Below are 20,978 nucleotides of genomic sequence, written 5' to 3'. Positions count from 1 at the left end.
TTGGGTGGCTATTGTGAGAACAGGATACAGTGCTACCTTGGTTCTCAAACGCCTTGGTACTCAAACAACGTGGAACCCAAACACTGCAAACCCAGAAGTAAATGTTCTGGTTTGTTTGTTCTGAAGCTGAACATGCTCCATTTTGAATGTTACACTTCTGATTTGAGTGCCACCAGTGGTGTAGGAAGGGGGGTGCAGTGAGTGTGGTACGCCTCGGGTGTCATCACTGAGGGGGGGTGACAAAATGGCAGAAATATGTGTTTTTAAAATAAAACAAATGGGGCTCACAACACTTTTTTTGAAAAAAATAATATTTTAAAAAGTTTAATAACTTCGCCTAACAATTTATTAACCTCAACAAGTCAACATAATACGTATTGAAACTTTTTAGTTCAGTCAACAAACAATGAAATGTGGCTGAACTTGACGCTGTGTAGTGGATGTCTATGTGTATGTTGTTGAGGTTAATTAATTGTCAGATGAATTTATTAAACTTGTTTTAAATATTATTTTTTCCAAAAAAAGTGCCATGAGCCCAATTTGTTTTATTTTAAAAGGGTATAGGATGTCAATCAGACAAAGGCCTGGTTAAAAAGGAACGTTTTCACCTGGCGCCTAAAGGTGCGTAATGAAGGCACCAGGCGAACATCCCTGGGGAGAGCATTCCACAGACGGGGAGCCACTGCATGAATTTGAGAAAGGAATGGCATCGATTTGAGTAAAGTGTGGCAGGGATGGGGGAACCCATTTCAGTCCATGAGCTGCGTCCCCTGCTAGACAAACCTTTCAGGGGCCGGATGCATGGTTGGAGAGGCCAGAAGGAAAAGCTGGTGGAGCAATATATACGTGAATTTACTTGCATACTCCTCTCTATCATCCAAGCAGGGAAGAAGCATTATCAGAACCACTGCTAGTTCTTTTTATTATTTTGTAACATTTAAGTGTTTAAGACTGATTTTTTCTGCAGGAAAGCTTTTACGGTAAAAGTATGTTCTTCCCCTACACAAGGACTTCCATTGTCCAACTCTGAAAGGGTGTGGAGGCAGTGTCGTCTAGGGAGATAGAGGGCCACAACAGTCCCCAGGACTCAAGTTCCCCATCCATTGTCTAAATTGAGGGGAAATACCTCCTTGGGTCAAAGTGTGAATGAGATCCAGGCAGAACTGAGATTAGCTGAAGAATGGAAGCACCTTTCAGTGATACAGAATTCTTGATTCAGGGTAAATGTATCATAATACTTTCTCACATCCCAGAGAGTGAGCCAATGTAGCCTGTTTATTCTGCTTGCGTTTACTTGTCTTCAAACGTCAACTTCCCCTCTCCACATGCAAAACTGACAAGAGTTTTTAAGACAACACATTTTTGTCCTTGGACTGTGTATAGTCATGCACTCACAGGTCCTGTGGATACACAAGAAAAACTACTACTGTTCTTCTTTGCTCCTCCAGGAACATAATTTGTTGTTTATAAAGTGCCTAATAATGCTAGCGCCTCATCACATACCGGTATGTGGTTGGTACATACCGTAGTGTTTTTTCCCCCAGTCGATGGGAGCCACTATTTCATGTACTGTTGGTCAAACCTTTTACCCTTTTTAATAGTTATATCCTCTCTTTGATTCCAGCTGCTCTTTCCTATGGAGAAGAAAAGTGACCTGTGGCTTCTCAGCTTCCCACCACAGCCTGCTCTCCATGACACTGTTTCAGTGAGGCTGCTGAAATTGGATGGATAGCCTCTTCCAAAGCCAAGCAGCATGGTTTCAACAGAGGGTGGGGAGGAGGCTGGGCCAAAGCTGTGCCAGTGCAAAGCGAGGAGGAAACCCTCACATAGGAAAGAGAATAGAAGGCTGCAGGTTTGCATGGTGATGTGGTTAGTTTTGTCGTGACCCACCTGATGTGGCCTTACAACCCAGCTGTGGGTCCTTCGGCCTGTGGGTTGAAGACATAAGGTGTAGATAAAATTACAGAAGGTGGTGCATAAGAGCATGCCTTGGGGTTATATTGTTATGACCCAGTTTGAGGGTCAGAACTGGATTGTGACCTTTAAAACAACAGCATTGCTGTGTGTGCCAAGGTGATCAGGCCTCAGACACACAATCCTGTGTGTGCCAAGGTGATCAGGCCTCAGACACACAATCCAGGATCTCTCTTTGCAAGGAAGTATATAGACAAATAGCCAGACTAAAGTTGAAAAGCTTTATTTCCTCATCAAACATTTACAGATTGGGCATCCTTTGCCTTGTGGAGATTTACCCTGGAAAAGGGTAAATAAAAATTGGAGTGAAGGAGTTATCCTACTGGAGCAGACTAACCCTAATCCATACACATACCAAGGATGGAGTGATACTTATACATACAAAGGATCCCGGCCAGTGATCCTTGCAACAAGCAAAAATAGGAAAAGGCCGAGGCATGAGAAGATGTTGCAGACACATTTGTCGCTATGAACAAGGCCAGCCCACCCATGAGATCAGGTGAGATGACTGCCTCAGGCTGCAGGATCCACAGGTGTAGCAGATCCCAATGTCGATACTCTTCTTCCCTGGCCGGGGGGGGGGGGGCGGCACCATTTGGTGGTTTGCCTCAGGTGTCAAAATGTCTAGCGCTGGTCCTGTCCTGTTTCCTGTGTAGCCTTCTCCCAAATGACACTGAGACATAAGTTTTACATAGACAAAGATGGGAAGATGGAAGATGGATCCGACAGGATCCAGAATGCCATAATGTTGCAAAAGCAGCAAAATCCATTGCCCAAATCCAGGGTTGTCCTAATACTGTCCTCTCCTTGTTTCATGAGGCCAGTGCAAGCAGCAAAGTCCAGATTTGCTTGCATCACAGTTCCAACTTGATTCTTCACACGTCTCATTTGCCAGCCCCAAGCTCAGTTCTTTGCTCTTAGCCCCTGTAAACAAACAACGCCCTCCAAATGCATCACATATACACATGATTTCAATTATGCTGTCACTAAACAGTTGCTAAGGAAATTTTGGCTTGGTATGAAGCCAAAGTTTTCAGTCTATCTGGGTCATAGGCACTTAACTTTAAAATGAAAGAATAGGGTAAAGTTAAGAGGTTTTAAAAACAGCAAGCAAGTTAGCACCTTTTGGGATGGATGGCTCACAAGTCTGAAGACGGATTACTGTAATTTAAGAAATTGTTTACAGAATAGAAAACACTTCCCAAAATTTCCTTCCAAATTTATCTTCCACTACTTTTCCATCTACTGAAATTTTCAAACCCTAAAGGGAGAAGATATTTTAACATTCACTTTGATATATATGAAGATCACTGCTTGATTTACTTCTATTTTACCATCGCTTCAGGTACCATGACTGTCAACAACCAACTTTGCATTATAAAGATGTCTGCTAATGTGACATGAATTGAACTACTGTACTTTTTCTCAACAATCTTCCTGAAAAGATCTGGGACATGAATTGTAGTCTATCTGTGACCTCTCTCCTCACAGCACACACAGCGCACAGCACACAGGTCTTCTGGCTGAAATGGAGAAGAAGAAGAAAAACACCTGTCACTGTGAAAAATAAAATTACTGAAAGCATAAGAGAGTGTGTAAGAGAGAGACAGAGGTTGCAATAAGTGGTATTTCTTGTCAATATTCCCTGAAAGTTGGCAGATATATCAACATCATCAAAATATGTAATGGTGTGGAGAAGAAAAAATAATTTGAAGCAAACTTTGTTATTTTTGCTTCAACTGATAACCTCTAGGACCCTAAGGTGAGGGTATGTAATTAAGTGTAAATGCTCTCACCACTGATAGACTGTCATTGGTAGCACTAGGTTGGCATTTCAGCTTCTGTTGCCTGTTTTGGATTTGCTCCCCTCATATGTTGCATGTGTGAAGCCCATCCATGAGGTGTGGTCAAGCCATTTGCCTTGGGCGGCAAATCTGTCCCCCTAACCCACTGTTGTGCTGCTGCCAGCCCTGCAGGGGCCTCACTCATGCCGCTGCCACAGCACCATTACGCTCACCGCTGCACCCTTGCCAAGCAGCCACAGGCAGCAGTGCAGTCGCAATGGTGGAGCCAGTGGCAGCATGGGTGCAACAGCAGGGGCAGGGTCTGGATCTGCAGGGCGGTCTCGTTGTGGGGGAGGGGGTGGTGTCAGGGGATTTTGCCTACGGCAGCAAAACATCTAGGCTGGCTCTGAAAGGGAGGCACAGAAATATCTTAAGGAATGATGTGTGTGCATGCGATGTGCCATATGTGGAAAACACAACCATCTGGTAAGAATGTCTAGTAATTATTTACCTTCTGCATTCTTGAGGATTCCAGTTGTGGCTTCAGTATTTCTCCCCACTGAAACAATCACATGTTTTGGATTTACTCTGAGGCACTCAAAATGAACTCAAAATATATTAGATCCATGAATAGCACCTTACTATATAAATGATTGTTTAAAAGTCGGTAGGCATGTCATTCGGCCAGGACATGTTGCTACCGATCTTAAGGTGGCCATACTTGAATAATGTTTTTTTCATGCAACAACTGTGCATGAAAATTATTCACTTGTGCTGCAGGATATTATACTAGTCATAAGAACACAATGTATGGATAACTGGAAGGCCTTGATGTTATCACCTGAAATTCTTTGGCATTACAAGTAAAAACTGAGGCATTAGAATTACAGATTTTATATGTGAACTGCATACCTTTATTAATGTTTCTAAGGAAATCCCACCATAGCGGATACATCTTCTCCAGCCTTTTGAACTTTTATATCCTCCTTTAGCCTTAAATTCTAATGGTGTGAACCAATTTCCATCGGAACCCTTGATACATTTCCTTGAAACTCCTATGACAAACAGATAAGTCACATCAATGTTACATGCCTATCCTATTTGGCAAACTTCACTGAAGAGAGAAAGAAGTTCCGCCAACAGGAGAGTCTTTTCCAGTATCCACTTAGAAAAAAAAAGATATGAACAAAGTTTGTCCACCCCTCCCCACCCCTTCTCTACATAAGTGCCTGGAAACTTCCATTTCACTGTATCTGAAGAAGTGTGCATGCACACGAAAGCTCATACCAAAATAAAAACTTAGTTGGTCTTTAAGGTGCTACTGAAGGAATTTTTTTATTTTACTTCGATCCAGACCAACACGGCTACCTACCTGTAACCAAAGTTTGTGTCATGTACTAGGGCTGTGCACCAGATTTGGCCAAGTCTTGGGCCAAAACTGGCATATTAGGAGGGACTCTGGCATCAGACGAATTAGATAAAGTGGTACCTTGGTTTGCGACTGCAATCTGTTCTGCGGAGCCAGTCGCTCCCCGAATCGGTCACTCCCCGATGCACGCTTCTGCGCTTGTGCAAAGCGCCGATAGAGCGCTTCTGCACACGCACGCACTGCGCAGATCGCTTCTGCGCATGTGCGCGCTGCGCAGATCACTTCTACGCATCTGAGCACTGCGGAACCTGGATGTAAACACTTCCGGGTCCGCGGTGGTTGGAAACTGAAGCGGTCGCAAACCGAGGCGGTCGCAAACCGAGGTTTGACTGAAGCAACTAACACAGATCACTACAGGTCAGGTTGGATGTCTCAGAGCAATCGGTGGTTGTCAAGGGGTGGGGCATTAGGCAGAAAGGAGGGGTGGGCATCATGTAGGAAAAGCACAAGAAAAGACCCTAACTTACCCTGACTTCTGGTATTAGGAAGGAGCCTGCTACCCGAGTCTGCTTCCTGAGAGAAGCCACTTGCAAAGGAGCAGGATTAGCACCTCTGTTGAACAGTTATTCACTGGAAGCACCTATCCTGTGTGCAACAGGGCACTCCTTTGCTAGTGGTTTCCCTGCAGAGAAACTGCTTGCAAAGCAATACCAGGCAGGATTGGAGTCTCTGCGCTCACTGATCCTGCAGCTGCATGGTGCTTTTTGCAAGACGCTTAAATGCTAGGTGGGATGGTGGTCCCAATGTTGATCCAAGGTGGGTCAACCTGACACCCTCCTCCCAAATCAGAGCTATGGGGCAGATCAGAGGGGCACAGCCCTAGAATGAATGTTGGAAAGGAATTTCAGCATAGGGCTTAATCAGGTCTTCCCCAACATCTCCTTGGCACTTGGACACGGAGAAAAGGCCAAGAGGTTCCTTCTTCTCAAAGTCAGGCATTCTGGGTAACATGGCCAGGCCTTGTGCTATTGCACAACCAAAATATTTTCATCTGCTGTTGGTATCATATTCCTTTAGTAGATGCAAGCACATGTATAGGTAATTATATTGTTCCAACACAATGGTTACCTGCTGTGAATCTATTCTTATATAAAACACCTTTACTTCTTCCACAGCGTACTTTCAGTGTTCGGACCCCGACATTCAAATCTTGTATTTTATTATTCTGCATGCCTTTTCCTAGATGAAACCAAGAAATGTATGTCAACCGTTACAATACCCATATTTTGGCCTTGCAGAGAATGACTAGATTGATCCTGCTAAGAGAATGTGGTACGAAGTGTGCATTCATGTCAGAGTGAAAACAAAACCCTATGACTGCCCCAAACCTTTGCAGGCACAAACAGCACTGAAAGCAAGATTACATGCACAAATAATCAAGAATGCGGTAGCAAATCAGGATGCTCTGTCCCTCATTTACAGACTTTTGTTGAACTCACTTTGTTGCTCCCCAGGGGACTCGGGTTCCTTCATTTCTCCCTGGAGTACTTTGCTGCACCCAGGTTCTGCAGCAGAACTATTCTGAGCATGCTGAAGAACTAAAGAGGACATGTGTTAGGAAAACAAGGGCATTGCCACCTTAATGCTAAATTACTGTAAATGGCTAAAATTATTTGAAGCTTATAAAAGAGCTGAGAGCCTCAAGTAAAGGTGTAAGGTTTGCACCATTTTAACAGAGGACGATGCTTGATCTGGCCTACAGTACTAGCAAGGTCTGTTACTGCAAGTGCTATTTTTTAACTACTGAGAAACCCAGGTAGCAGCTCTTCAGAAGTCTATTTTGGCCCAGGGCCTCTTATTACTGATATCTACTTCAATTCGCTCTTGTAATCAGCTACTCATCCACCTCAAGTATAAACTCTTTCCAGGGACATTACTTATCACATACCCCAGTTGCTCTGTGACACGTAACTTATAAAACAATATTAACACCATTAACAAAAAGCAACCAAAAAGTAAACTAATCACTGTTAAGTTCATGCACACACTCTCCCCACCCCCATGACTGATAATCTTTCATTCTATTCAGTTCATAAAAATATACGGTACATACATTGGTTGCCTATTTGCTACTGAGTTGAGGTTTTATTGTTGACATAGGTGACCTGAAAGTGTGTCGCCTTTAATATGGGCCTGCCCATTCACTGTCATCGCTGAAGGCCTTTTCTAATCAAAATACATTATTATTTCCCAGGAGACAGGCAGAGGGCTGAGGCAAAGTGAATGTATGGCTTCTACGGGATCTTGTGTCCCCAAGACACGAAAGCTCATACCAAGAACAAACTTAGTTGGTCTCTAAGGTGCTACTGGACATTTTTATATATATTCGTAACATTTCTCAGTAAATGCTGATGAGTTTTCTATCTTTAAGGCTTACCTTATTGGTTTAGCATAGCCAAGAAGATAACTTACCATTTTCTAGGCTTTCGTATAATGGCTGTAAATTTGGATATGCGTCCAGGTTCTCCTTGCAGAAGATCTCCTCTATTGCAGACACATTGGTCTGAATGCTCTCAAGGACATCACATACTACTTTACAAATATCATTTGGTTTTGCAGCTACCTTATCATACCAATTCTAGAAAGAAACAATACAGACTTTTAAAACATATTCAGAGCAAAAATGCAAAGTAGCTTTCCCATTTCCTACCAGATCTAACAGCAGATTACTTGGGTGGTTATCTCAGCACTATCAAAGGCAGTTTACATGGGCGTACCCAGCATGGGGCAACTGGAGAGGAAGCAGGGCAGCTGGAGAGGACAGGCGAAATGGCTGAAGTGAAATGGCAGCAGCGGCAGCGAAGCTGCCTCCGTTGAAAAAAACCTGGACCTGGACCTGGGCTAACTTCAGCCCACACTCCTTCAAGTCAGATACATGCAAATGAATGCCGTGGAGCATTGTGGGGCAGCACTTTCTGTGCTGTGCTCGCTGTGACTTGAAAGAGTGTGGGCTGAAGTTAGCCCAGGTCCAGATTTCCTTCAACAGAGGCAGCTTCGCTGCTGCTGCCTCGTTTTAGTCACCGCTGCCATTAAAGGAGTGGGCATGGCAGGAGTGCAAGCGTGGGTGTCTCTGTGTGCTGCCTTGCAGACGGCCCCCTTTCCTCTGGGGGGCGTGGACGTTGACCATGCCTCCTGGGGGGATCCTGGCCACGTCATTGCCAGCTAGCCAATCGGGTGGCTGGGGGCGTGGCTGGGGCGTGGCTGGTGTGACCCCCCTAGCTTTGATCCTGGGTACGCCCATGGCAGTTTAAACTTCCTTTATGTGTGGAGACCCTTTAATCCGGCCTAGAAATAAATTCAGGCATGACTCAGATTTTAGGTTTGGTTTTTGGCAGAATTTAGGCCATAACTTTAGTGATTACAAATCAAGTGAGTGGTTGCATAGGCTCTGGTCAGGGCTGGCCCTATGGCCAGGCTGGGTGGCGCAGGGAGCCACGGCGCCAGCCCACCAGGGGGCGCCGTGCAGCTGCGCCCGCCGCTTCATTGCGCAGCAGCGCCCTCGGCAGCAGCGCTGTGCGCTGAGCCCGCCCACCCGCCGCACAGCAGCGCCCTCGGCAGCCGCGCTGCGCCCGCCCTGCCCGCCCATCGCGCTGGGAAACGGGGCCAGGGGGGGCGCTGGAGGGACCCGTCACACCACGGTGCCAGGGCGCCAGAGGTGCTTAAGACAGCCCTGGCTCTGGTTCCCAAAGCTACCTAGGGTAGCACTGACTCTGGGTGGACCATGAGTCAGCCAGGTCAACACCTGGGATGGGAGCCATGACTAGCGCCCAGCCCTGGTTCCCCCAAATGTGCCCTGACCTCTGGATCAGGGCACAACCCCACTTGGGGAAGACCAACCAATGAGTTCTAGGATTCCACTTAAAGGAATACCTGTGGATAGGGTTGGCAAAGAATCCGGCCACCCTTATCAGCATGAACCAGAATCTATCCGCCAACCTTATAAGTTGTGACGATTTGCTACGTGGCAGGCAAACCCAAGGCAGTTTAAACTTCATTTTCCAGATTCAAATACCCAGCACAATATGCATTCCTCAGACCTGCTAATGTCCCTTCCTATGCTTTTTATCATTGCCAGAGAAAGCCTCAAGGCATTTGGCTACTTGTTCTTCAGAAACAAGCCTATTATGGGGTGTGTCTTCTTTGTTTTTTCCTGTGGCTCACATCCCCCACTAACATGAAATGTTTCTCCTTCTGTGCAATGTTTTTTTTTTTGTTACTAGAACATTAGTATACCAGCCACTCCTAAAGAAACTCAGGAGGAATGAGTGCAGGATACTCCCAGAATCCTGTGAGGAAGGTTAGGCTGGGAGAGTGCAAATGGCCTATGTTCACCCAGTGAACTTTATCATAGATATCATGGAATCATAAAGTTGGAAGAGACCTGAGGATCATCTAGTCCAACCCGGACTGAGTGGAGTTGGAGTCCAGATCTTTGCATCCAAGTCTGGCACCCTGTTCACCATACTGCACTGTTTCTCACTCTGTGCTCCACCTATAACCTGGAAAACCTTTCTGGTTGTAGGGACGAAGATTTCGCACTCTTAATTTAGATGGACTTCACATGTCCAGGTGGGGTTTTTTAAAAATGAATTCAATGGCTATAATAATCACCTTAAAATCTTTTTCGGAGATTATTCTCTTGGCTCGCAGGAGAGGGAGAAAAGGGGAAGTATCTTTGATTGCAAAAGAAATCTGTACTTTATGGCCCCTGAACCACCGAAAAATTTCATCTGAAGTACCTGGAGCAGACATGCTATAAACAAAGCAAGAAGTATCACAACACAAAAAAGTCAATGAAAGCAATCAATGAAATGGATATTTAAAGAAGAATGTCAAGCACAAAGTAAAGAACTGTATAGCATATAAACAGAAAAGTCCCATTAAAATGGAAAAAAACAACGTCTGAAGCTTAATAAATATCTAAACCAGGCTGCAGAATTGTGCTTCTATTTTACTCTTCCCTCTCTCACTCAGCTTCAGGTGTTCTGTGTGACTTTTAGTAACTTATATGGGTATTCTTCTGTATTTGCTTTGAGCAGTGTCTTTTTTCTGGGTGGACGCAGGGGTAAGCAAACCCCTAAACATTTTGTGAATCTAACGGGAGAAGAAACTAAAAAAATTGATAATTTTAGTTTCTTCTCTAGCACGACGAGTTGTCAGTTCCGTTGAATAGGAAGGTGAACCATCGGTTTTGTTGCCTTTTGTCCATATACTGTATTTATTTTTCCGGATTTGAACTATAAAATTGTGATTTTCTTGAGTCAAATGAGAGTACCCCAAAACATTTTTAAAAGAAAAAAAAAGCACTGGCTTTGAGTACCCAGTTGTAGCCAAAGTGAGATTTCAATGTGAATTTAGGAGCATGGGTGGCTTCATTTTAACTTAGATTAGCAAGAGTCATAAATAAACAAGGGGTGAGCAGTGTTCAGAAAGAATGAAAGCTTATTAGTTTCATTTCAGTTGCAGACCCTGCTATTTCCTCCCTCGGTGTGGGAAGAGAGTACCAGTAGCAGCATCTCCTATTGAATTCGCTAGGAGGCTGCTGTGGAGGTGGCACAGGGTAGGCTGCTGAGGGGACATAATAACCAGCCTTCAAGGAGAATTCCTTTGAAGCCAGATCTGATGCCCCTGTGGATCCTGCTGCCTAGGGTGCCAACTTGAATAAAATATGGGGCGGAGCAGGTAAGCCCTGCCCTGCATAACTGAATACACGATGCAGTGCACACACCCTATTTGAATGGCAATGCCCATCAACTTTTGGGGTGCCCAGCTCCCTCATCTTTTATTGGGGGGGGGCAAAGGCAGCTTGGGCCTAGGGAGTTGCCTCACCTTGCCTTATGGGTGGGCCAGTCCTGGTTAGTCATAATAATCATTCTTATTAAGCACCAATGGCAACTATAAAGGAAAGTAATGCTACTCAGTTGGCTATAACTTATTACTGAAAACTACTGTTATAGTTTTGTTTACCTTCGCTAATATTCATTAACCTGTTACAAGATGTTTTAATCTGTGCAGCTTTCCTTATACAGACTTGCACCTTAACTCAACATGAGAATAATATGAAAACTGGCGTGAAATGCAAACCACAGTGCTGCCAACATTAATTCAGGTGTCCACAGTTGAGATGCCTAGAGCTTAGCAAGTTATTGTTGGGCTTCAAATAGTTTAAGGCAGTTTTAGCCTGAGTCATGGGCTACAATTCATGTTGTGTGACTTTGCAAATGTAGCAGGTGCTTTAGTTGTAAGATATTGATGTTGTTAATACAGGGGTTTCCTGACTATTTCATAGGATACCTTAGTACAGAAATTGAGGTGGGGAAGCTACCTTTTCTCAGCAGATATTTTCGGAATATGGCAATCTTCATGAAAGTATCTGGGACATGAACTGCAGCATTTCAGTGAATCTTCTCTACATACATCATCATGTTCAGGCTGAAGAGGAAAAAACAGTCAGTATAAAAAGTAAATCTATCAAAATGCGTAAGGGAGGGGGGAGTTTTAATATGTGGTGTTTCTTGTGAGGACAAAAGCCCTGAAAGGTGATTAAAAAGTATTTTAACAAAGGATATTCAGCTGGCAGACACATCATCATTATTAAAAAAACAATGGTGTGGAGAGGAATATTTTTTAAAAAACAGATTTTGTTATTTTCAATGCAACAAATATCTTCTGGTAGTTTTCTTTAAATATATCCAATCTATTACATAATATATGCTCAGCATCTTCTTATTTTCTCGGTTTAGTACTTATGTAAGAACCTGAAGAGCAGGAAGCTAACACAGGTAACATTTATTGGACCCTAAAATAAGCAGAGAGGGTGTTTAGATAAGGTTCCCTTGTAAAATGACTCACTATTGATTAGACTACCTCTGGTAACACAAATAAATGGCCATGACTTACTTTTCAGTTTCCGCCTGTTTTATTTTATTTTTATTCCTTTTATAAGTTGCATATGTGAAGTTAGGAAGGCCCAACAGAGACTTAATTTCCTCAGGGTCTTGTGGAAACTGCGCCTTGGTTTTCAAACTTTTTTTGGAAGTCGAACGGACCTCTGGAACCAAGGGTACAACTGTACTTTACGTAAAGCATACCTTACTTCTTTGGCAGTGTGTGCAGTTGTAGTGGAAATTTCAAAGAAACTTTGAGCGGGATTTGGCTAAAATTGCACTCTCGTGTCATGTCTCAATAAGAGTTTTGTAATACAGTAAATCATTGGATAAGGGATTGGGACCTCCTTGTCACCATCAGAACTAGATTTTGTCCTTCATGTGTGCCACCATCATTTTATGGGGCAAGCAAGCTGGGCAAAGAGCCTTCCCTCAATAATGCCTATTGAAATGCAAATCTCACTCACAAATGAAGCTTCCTCTGGGGGGGTGGGGCTGGAGAGAGACAAAGCTATATGCATTCTCAAGAGAAAACAAAATATTGATGCAAATTGTTTTGTTTTTCTTGTTATATATTATGTTTTGTATTGCCTTATTTAGATGTAAACTGTGGTACAACCATTTTTGGTGAGGGGAGGTTAGGAAATATCTAAATACATAAGTGAATAAATAAAATGTGCATATGCCAGTTTAAATCTAGTAAAACTGTCAAGGAAATGTTTACCATCGTTGTCCTGCTGGAATTTAGTGGTGGCTCAGGTAGCTGTCCCCTCTGAAATAAACATCACAATTATTAGGTTTATTGTGAGGCATAATCAAGAATCCTAAAACATCATCCGAATTTAGGGAATGAACTCATAAGAAATTAGACACCTTACTATGGATATATGTTTAAAATCTAGCAGGAGAGTATTTCATTCTGCTGGGACATTCTGCTGCTAACCTTAAAGTTGTCATGCATGAACAATGATATGTAAAAGTTGACTCTGCTGTGAAACTGCTGAATTACATTCATTTGAGGCTGAAGAGAGACAGTGGTTTCTTACCCCATGCAGATGTTAATTGACTCAGTATTACTAAGGGCTCATCCACACTTATTTGTCCCACCGCTTTCCCCTGGGAAAACCTGCTGCTTGGTGTTGAATTAGAACAAATGACAATTCATTTTCCTCTGACCTCACTGTTGGGTACAAGGAAGCAACCTTGCACAGCTCCTGTTAGTAAAGGGTGGGGTTGGGACTAACAGATAGGAAAGTGCACTTTGTGGTTTCTGTCGAAACACCCAAGTTCCGTCTTTCCTCTTGCTCGCTCTTTTTTCTGCTCCCTCTTTATTGCATGTTATGAAGGCATCTCCAGTTATATAGTGTAGAATCTGAAGCTATCATTATGAATATCATCATTGTTGTTGTCATCGTCATATATATCTATCTATTTATTTATCCCCCTCCTTTTCCCCTAGGTAAAGGTAAAGGGACCCCTGGGGTTGCGGCACTCACCTCGTGTTATTGGCCGAGGGAGCCGGCGTACAGCTTCCAGGTCATGTGGCCAGCATGACAAAGTCGCTTCTGGCAAACCAGAGCAGCACATGGAAACGCCATTTACCTTCCCACTGGAGTGGTACCTATTTATCTACTTGCACTTTGACGTGCTTTCGAACTGCTAGGTTGGCAGGAGCTGGGACTGAGCAACGGGAGCGCACCCTGTCGCGGGGATTCGAACCTTCTGATTGGCAAGCCCTAGGCTCTGTGGTTTAACCCACAGCGCCACCCGTGTCCCTTAGGGAACATAAGGCAGCTTAAAAATAACATGCTCATTTTGAGAACAAAATGTGTGGATAATAACCTGAAAAGACTTAATGGTATCTTCTTAAATTTCTTTGGAGTTGCAAGTAAAAAAATGAGGCATTACAATTACAGCTATTACAAGTGAACTGTGCACCTTAATTAATGTGTCCAGTGAAGTCCTTCCACATTGGATACTTCTTCTCCACCATTTCCAGTGTTTACGTCCTCCTTCAGTCTCAAATTGTGATGGTGTGAACCACTTTCCATTGGAACCCTCAATACTTTTCCTTGAAACTCCTTTGACAAACAGAACAGTCTCATTAATGTTATGCACCTATACCATTCAGCAGACTTCACGGAAGGAAGAAAGAAGCAGAGATGGTGGCGTGGAAGTTGGAAAGAAACTTCAGGCTTATCACGGCTAATGCCAAACTTCAAGGCCCCTCAGAATGGACCAGCTGATGCCCATCCCCACAGCTAGACTCCCTGCCATCTTCTTTCCTCCCTGTCCCCCTTCCTCCTGTACACAGTCACAATAAACTGTTTATTTATTTTTTTGAAGAAATGGGAGGGAGCAATTGTCAATTACTTTTCATTCAAATTCATGGGTTGTGATAACTGCCATGTATAAATTTGGATTAAGGCATTAATGATATGCTGTGCCAAATAAAGAGAATCAACATGACACTCTTCTGTTACCAAAAACAAAACAAAACCCACACATCTAAAGCTAAATAAAATCATTTAAGCATGCATTAATAAATAGGGAAAGATTTCAAAAACACTGAAAATCCCATTGGGGTACTGATGGAATTACTTTAGGCTTGCCCAGGTTCACAGGATATAGTGGAATATAATTGAAGAGCTTTATAGGATATTAGTATACGAAGTGTTTCCAGAAAATAAAAGATACTCACATACCACGCACATTGATACATCCTCCTCCCAACACCACACATTTATGCAATCACCAATATTTTAATTTGCTCTTGGTATCACATTCCTTAAACAGATGTAATTATACAGTTACTCTTCCAAATGATTACCTGTTGCAAATATATCCGTATGTAAAATGCCTTGTGCTGTTCCACAGGTTACAGGCAGTGTCGTGCCCTGGAAATCCAGATTTTGTTCTTGTGTCCCTTTTCCAAGATGAAATGAAGAAATGGATGTCTTTTTTTTATAATATTTATTTATTTTCCACTCAAATAACAATATTATATACATTTTCCGTTTGACTAATAAGAATAAAGAATAAAAAAGAGACAAATCCCAATATCTGGGAGCTTAACATACAAAATTTAAGCTCATAATAATAGTTATTCATCACAAAACGTTTATAAGCAATTAACTGAAAAGTGTGAAGAAGAAAAAAGGGGGGGAGGGGAGAAATAAAAAAACCCTGGAAAGGAAAAGAAAAAAGAAAAAAAAGGAAAAAAGAAACAATTCTGGACTTCCTGTTACCGCCAGCAGCTTAGTTTTTGTTCGTCCATTATCGAATGTATATACAATCAATACTGTTTCTACTTCCAATATGTTTTCACATTCTATTTCTTTAAGTTTCCACGAATCTAATAAATCAACCTATATCCTTGCCCATTCACTCAAACGCTATCATAGTAATTTTATCTTCAGTGTATTTCCTAACATATTTCTTGTATCTATCCCATCCGAAGAAATGGATGTCAAAGGTTACAGTTCCCATATTTTGGGCTGCCAACAAATGACAGCAGTCTTAAGGCAACCTGGAAGCTTTCTAATCATGATGTGTCTTACGGCAACTCAAAAGAGGAAAGTTACTGAACTTTGAATATTCTGGTTTATGTTTTATCGTTATTCTGGCAAACTGGTTTTATTTTGTATACCACATTGTTATATTTCACAATAAACATCAGTCTATCAATAATTTTCAATACATAAAATACATAAAAATTAATGCACAAGTATTTTTATTCGTGGTGGCAGGCAGAGGACTGAAACAGTGAATGCAAGGCTGGGGAAAGACTTGAACAAGGCTTTGTGGCTCAAACACTGACTATACCATTTCTCAAATGCTAATGATTTTTGTTTCTTTTGGCTATACTGTATAGCTTTAAGGTTCAACTGGTAGGCATAGTCCCCAATACAAGATGATTTACCATTTTCTAGGCTTTCATATAGTGGCCGTAAATCTTGATATGCTGCCAGGTTTTGGCTGCAGAAGATTTCCTTTATTGCTGACAGATTGTTCTGAATGCTCTCAAGGACATCATATACCACTCTTCGAATATCATTTGGATTCGCAGTTATCTTATCTTCCCAAATCTAGAAAGAAACAATACAGGGTTTTTAAATCTCTGTCTTCAAAACATCATTTAGACTGAAAATACAGAGTAACTTTCCCATTTCCCACCAGACCAAACAGCAGATTATTTGGATAGTCATCCGAGCACAATCAGAAATTGTCAATGTAATGTTTTCCTCCTTTGCCAAGTTCAAATACCTTGCAGGGCCGGCCCGTAGGCAGGGCCGGGTGGCGCAATGCACCATGGCGCCGGGCTGCCAGAGGCGCCGAGCCGCTGCGCCCGCGGCAGTCGTCCGGCGCCCGCGGCAGCAGGCAGTTGCGCCCGACTCCCGAGCCTGAGGCGCCCGCCACCACAGTCAGCCGCGCTGTGTGGGAGGGGGCAGGCGCTGACGCTCCCGACGTTCGGGAGTCCTTTGCGCATGCGCCAAGGCGAGTGCGGCTGCTCAAAGGGCTCCAGCGGCCGCACAGCGCGGCTGCTCAAAGGTCTCTCCCGAACGTCGGGAGTCATCCGGCGCCCACCAGATGGCTGCGAGGCGCCCGCCGGAGCCCGGAGTCCACCACAGTCAGCCGCGTTGTGTGGGAGAGGGCAGGGGCTGGCGCTCCCGACGCTCCCGTGGACAGTCTTCTCCCGACTCTGCCAGCCAGGTCTACTTCTCCCGAGTCCTGCCGACTCCTTCTCCCGGCCTGCCTGCGGCCTGAGCCCTCAAAAAAAAAACAAAAAAAAACCCCAAGCAGATATATCAGCATCATTCATTTCGTTTTGCTAGCTGGACTCAAAGAATTAAAAGAACTGGTGGTGCAGCTGAAAAGGAGGAGGCAGGACCAAACTCAGCGCCTTCCCTCCTCCCTACCATTTGCTTGTGACTCCTTCAACAGATGCCAAAATTATAACATCTCCTGCTCTAGAGGCCTAGAGCAGAGGCCTAGAGCAGAGATAATATGTAAATGGTGTCGGCTCCCTAAAAGGGTCAACAACTCTGGGAAAGGGGGGGCGGGCACCGGAGGGATCTTTGCACCATGGCGCCAGATATGCTTAAGACGGCCCTGATACCTTGCATGGCTTACATCTCTCTGAACACTAACATCCTATCCTATACCTTTTACCAATGGCAGAGGAAGACTCAAGGCCACTTTTTCAGAAACAAACCACACAGAGGCCACTTTACCATAGGTTCTAGTGGCACATTGCGCCAGGGTGCCGGCCTCTCGGGGGCGCTGGCAGGGCGCAACCAGCCACTAATCCCTATGGCTCCTCTGCAGCCGCCTCCACCTCTCCCTTGGCTGCAGGAACCAGTGGGCTGTCATCAGGCAGCGGAAGAGGAGGCGGCACCCCAGAGCCTCGCAAGTGAGCGCGGGGTTACGGCTGTCTGGCCAGGACTCTGCTCTGTGCCTCCTTCCCCTTTCCACCACACTGTGTGTGTGCTGGTGGCGAAGCCTCTCCGGAGGCCACGCTCTCCCCTTCCCGGCCCTGCGGCTCTCCGCGCGGCAATGGCTCAGCTGAGGCGGAGCTTTGAGGCCTCCCGGTGAAGGGGAGGCGGCGAACGCAGCAGGCCTGTTGCGGGATGCGGCGGCAGCGGAGGAAGAGGCACCGTGGTCGGGGCCTGGTGGAAGGTGCACCGCACTCCCCAGGAGGCTTCGGTGCTGCTCTTCCCCGGCCAAGGCAGCCAGGGGATGGGCCGCGGCCTCCTGCGCTCCTCAAACATGCACAGCTGATGAAAGTGCAAGTGAGGCGGCAGGTGCACATGTGGGAGGGTGGGGGGGACTCCCGGGGGGTGGAGGCGCCCTAGGGATCCCTGCACCAGGGCGCGAGATAAGCTTAAGCGATACTGAAACCATAACCTGGATGGAATCATAGAATCAGTGCCGAGGGCCTTCTGGCAGTTCCCTCACTGCGAGAAGTGAGGTTACAGGGAACCAGGCAGAGGGCCTTCTTGGTAGTGGCACCCGCCCTGTGGAACCGCCTCCCATCAGATGTCAAAGAGATAAACAACTATAATCTGACTATTAGAAGACATCTGAAAGCAGCCCTGTTTAGGGAAGTTTTTAATGTTTAATGCTGTTTTTGTGTTTTTATTGTGTTTTTAATATTTGTTTGGTAGTGGCTGGGGAAACCCAGCCAGATGAGCAAGGTATAAATTATTATTATTATTATTATTATAGAATTGCAGAATAGGAAAGGACCCTGAAGATGATCGAGTCCAACCCTCTTCATTGCATGAATATCTTGGTGTTATTAGCACCATGTTCTAACCAACTTAGCTATCCAGGCTGCTACTATTTCATTTCATTTCACCAACAAAATATACAAGGGCACACATAACAATCTGGTGCAAAACAAATACCGTAAGCCATAATAAAAATGTGACTTAAAATAAATATCTTATATCGAATAAAGGAATATGTGATAATCAATTAGAATAATACACGCCACAATAAAATTAACTCTCAAAATATCAACAAATAATAATTAAACAGAAATTCAATCTCAACAATAGAAATAAATCATTACTAAATTATAATCAATTAAAAAACAGCAAATTTACAATGCATTAACAAAGCAGGAATTTAACCAGAAAATAATTGCATCATATACCTTAAAATCTTCTTCAGGGATTATATTCTTGTCTCGTAGGTCATAAAGAAAAGGAAACAAGTCTCTAATTGCAGTAGAAATCTTCATTTTATGGGCTCTGAACCAGTCCAAAATTTCAGCTGAAGAACCTGGAGCAGACATACTACAAACGACACAAAACTATGTTTTAAAGACCTTGGAAATCATGTGGTTTTTAAGCAAGCGAAATTAGGCATTATATCTAGCATTTATCTAGAATGATTCTGTTTCCAAAAATGAGAAACCCTATCGTGGAATCCTGAGGTTTAGATCAGGCTGTGGAATAGTGTTGCTATTTCCTCTTTCCGCTTCGACCCAATTCAGGTGTTTGTGCGACCAACACCAACCCGGGTTACACTGGAATTCTTCTGAATTTAACTTTTGTCCCCAGCCCAGCTGTAGCAGAAGGGAGGCGCCTCCGGAGTCTGTCGCTCTTTCGCGACTCGAGAAAGAGTCAAGCGCCTTTCCCCTGGAGCGCCTTTTCCTTTGCGGAGGAGATCAACCTGTCCCTTGACTTACCTTTCTGCTTTGACTAAACGGAGTAGGAGCTGTGAAGAACGGGCTAAAGAAAGCAGGAGGACTCCCCCGTCCAGTCCAGAAGTCGTCGGGCAAAAGAGCGACAGAAAACGAAAGGAAACTCCACGTCTTCCTAGGGCGGCACGGCGGCGGGGCTCCCGTCGAGGGCTGGCGCTGCCTGTTCTGAGCTGCGCTTGGCGAGAAGGGAGAACTTTCCCCGTTTCGTGGAAAGGAAATAATCACGGACGCGGAAACATACATCAGAAAAGGAAACCGAAACTGTAGGAACGCTTGATGATAAACCATGAACCCCCCTGACCCGTGAGTCAAAAACTGTGCATAAGTTATTTCTCACTTTTAAAAATTATGACTCTTGTCTTGTCAGTCTCTGACTAGAGAGGCCCCTCCCATTCTCCATCACAGATCATGACCACAGCCTGCAGGTAAGGACTTGTGCGTGATCCAGCCCAGGGATTGTGTGTGATCCAGCCCAGGGAATAGTTCCTTCAGTACCTCTGAATAACTGCGAGATCTCTATGGTGTGAACTTGAAGCGATGGTTGAGCAGAGCATTGATTGATTGATTGAATTTATATACCGCCCTAAACCTGAAAGTCTCAGGGCAGTTCACAGAAAAGATCAACATAAAAACCACAGTATATATAACGAAAATAAAAACAACAGCCCAATAACACCCCCCAAGAAAGAGCCACATTTTAAAAGGGCATAGGATGTCAATGAGACAAAGGCCTGGTTAAAAAGGAATGTTTTCACCTGGTGCCTAAAGGTGCGCAATGAACTTCCCTGGGGAGAGCATTTCACAGACAGGAAGCCACTGCATGAGTTTGAGAAAGGAATGGCATCGATTTGAGAAAAGTGTGGCAGGGATGGGGGGACCCATTTCAGTCCATGAGCTGTGTTCCCTGCTAGACAAACCTTTCAGGGGCTGAATGTGTGGTTGGAGAGGCCAGAAGGAAAAGTGGTGGAGCAATATATACGTGAATTTACTTTCACACTCCTCTCTATCATCCAAGCAGGGAAGAAGCATTATCAGAGCTAGAAGACACATTCTAGCTAGGCAAAAACACTCAAGGAGTGTTCAATGGAGGGCTGTGTTATATGCAGTGCTATTTTTCTAGACAAAGACGTGCCAGAACTCACAATGGATGTCTTTCTTTTTCTCCTATAATGGCAATGGTGCCCACCTGAGAATTCCAGCAAGTTCTGGCTGAAAAAAGCCCTGGTTATATGTTTAATGCACATATCATGCTGTGTTTGAGTCTGTTGTGGGTTGTTGCTGTGTTTTTTGTATGGGCACAGTGTTCTTCCACTGGGTGTGTTGGAGACTGCATCTGGAGCTATAAACCTCCTGATTTAACAGGAGGTCTGAAATCTGAGCACCTGCCTATGTTAATATGTAAATAGGGCTGCTTACAACACACAGAGAGATACAGGTGCTTTGAGATGCCAGCAAGCAGAGAACGGAGGGGGTGCATTTTGAACTGAACAATAAAAACTATCTTTGAATTCTCTCTAGGATTAGGAGTAGAGGGAGAATGTTTTAAAGAACTGAACCACTGCTAGTTCTTTTTGTTACTTTGTAACATTTAAGTGTTTAAGACTGATTTTTTTTCCTGCAGTAAAGCTTTTACTGTAAAAGTATTTTTTTCCCTACACAAGAGTCCAGATTTTGGACTTCCATTGTCCAAC

The 20,978-nt window shown here is 44.1% G+C and overlaps 1 protein-coding gene across 1 annotated transcript; it reads right to left on the bottom strand.

The window, feature by feature from the left end:
- Positions 1-1,755: 1,755 nt before the first annotated feature.
- Positions 1,756-19,586, bottom strand: LOC118094091 (nuclear body protein SP140-like protein). Its single transcript, XM_035134145.2, has 14 exons — positions 19,273-19,586; positions 18,736-18,877; positions 15,997-16,162; positions 14,905-15,000; positions 14,013-14,155; positions 12,799-12,846; positions 11,513-11,619; positions 9,799-9,940; positions 7,600-7,765; positions 6,627-6,725; positions 6,256-6,366; positions 4,671-4,813; positions 4,270-4,317; positions 1,756-3,497 (listed from the first exon to the last, which is right to left on the bottom strand). The coding sequence occupies exons 2-14, from the start codon at positions 18,874-18,876 to the stop codon at positions 3,441-3,443; spliced, it is 1,467 nt and encodes a 488-aa protein (XP_034990036.2). The 5' UTR covers position 18,877; positions 19,273-19,586; the 3' UTR covers positions 1,756-3,440.
- Between the last annotated feature and the right edge of the window lie 1,392 nt (positions 19,587-20,978).

The sequence above is a fragment of the Zootoca vivipara genome, chromosome 5 (genome assembly GCF_963506605.1).
Source record: "Zootoca vivipara chromosome 5, rZooViv1.1, whole genome shotgun sequence".
NCBI classification, from domain to species: Eukaryota; Metazoa; Chordata; class Lepidosauria; order Squamata; family Lacertidae; genus Zootoca; species Zootoca vivipara.
The sequence above is the reverse complement of the archived record's forward strand: the minus strand, read 5'-3'. Positions and strand labels throughout refer to the sequence as shown.

Bases quoted from the DNA above. Each gene is read 5' to 3' on its own strand.
- LOC118094091 (XM_035134145.2), bottom strand. From the start codon at position 18,876: ATGTCTGCTCCAGGTTCTTCAGCTGAAATTTTGGACTGGTTCAGAGCC. The intron at 16,163-18,735 runs GTATATGATGCA...GTTTCTTTCTAG, and splicing joins TCCCTGAAGAAGATTTTAAG to ATTTGGGAAGATAAGATAAC. The intron at 4,318-4,670 runs GTATGCAGTTCA...TGATTGTTTCAG, and splicing joins CCTTAGAAACATTAATAAAG to TGGGGAGAAATACTGAAGCC.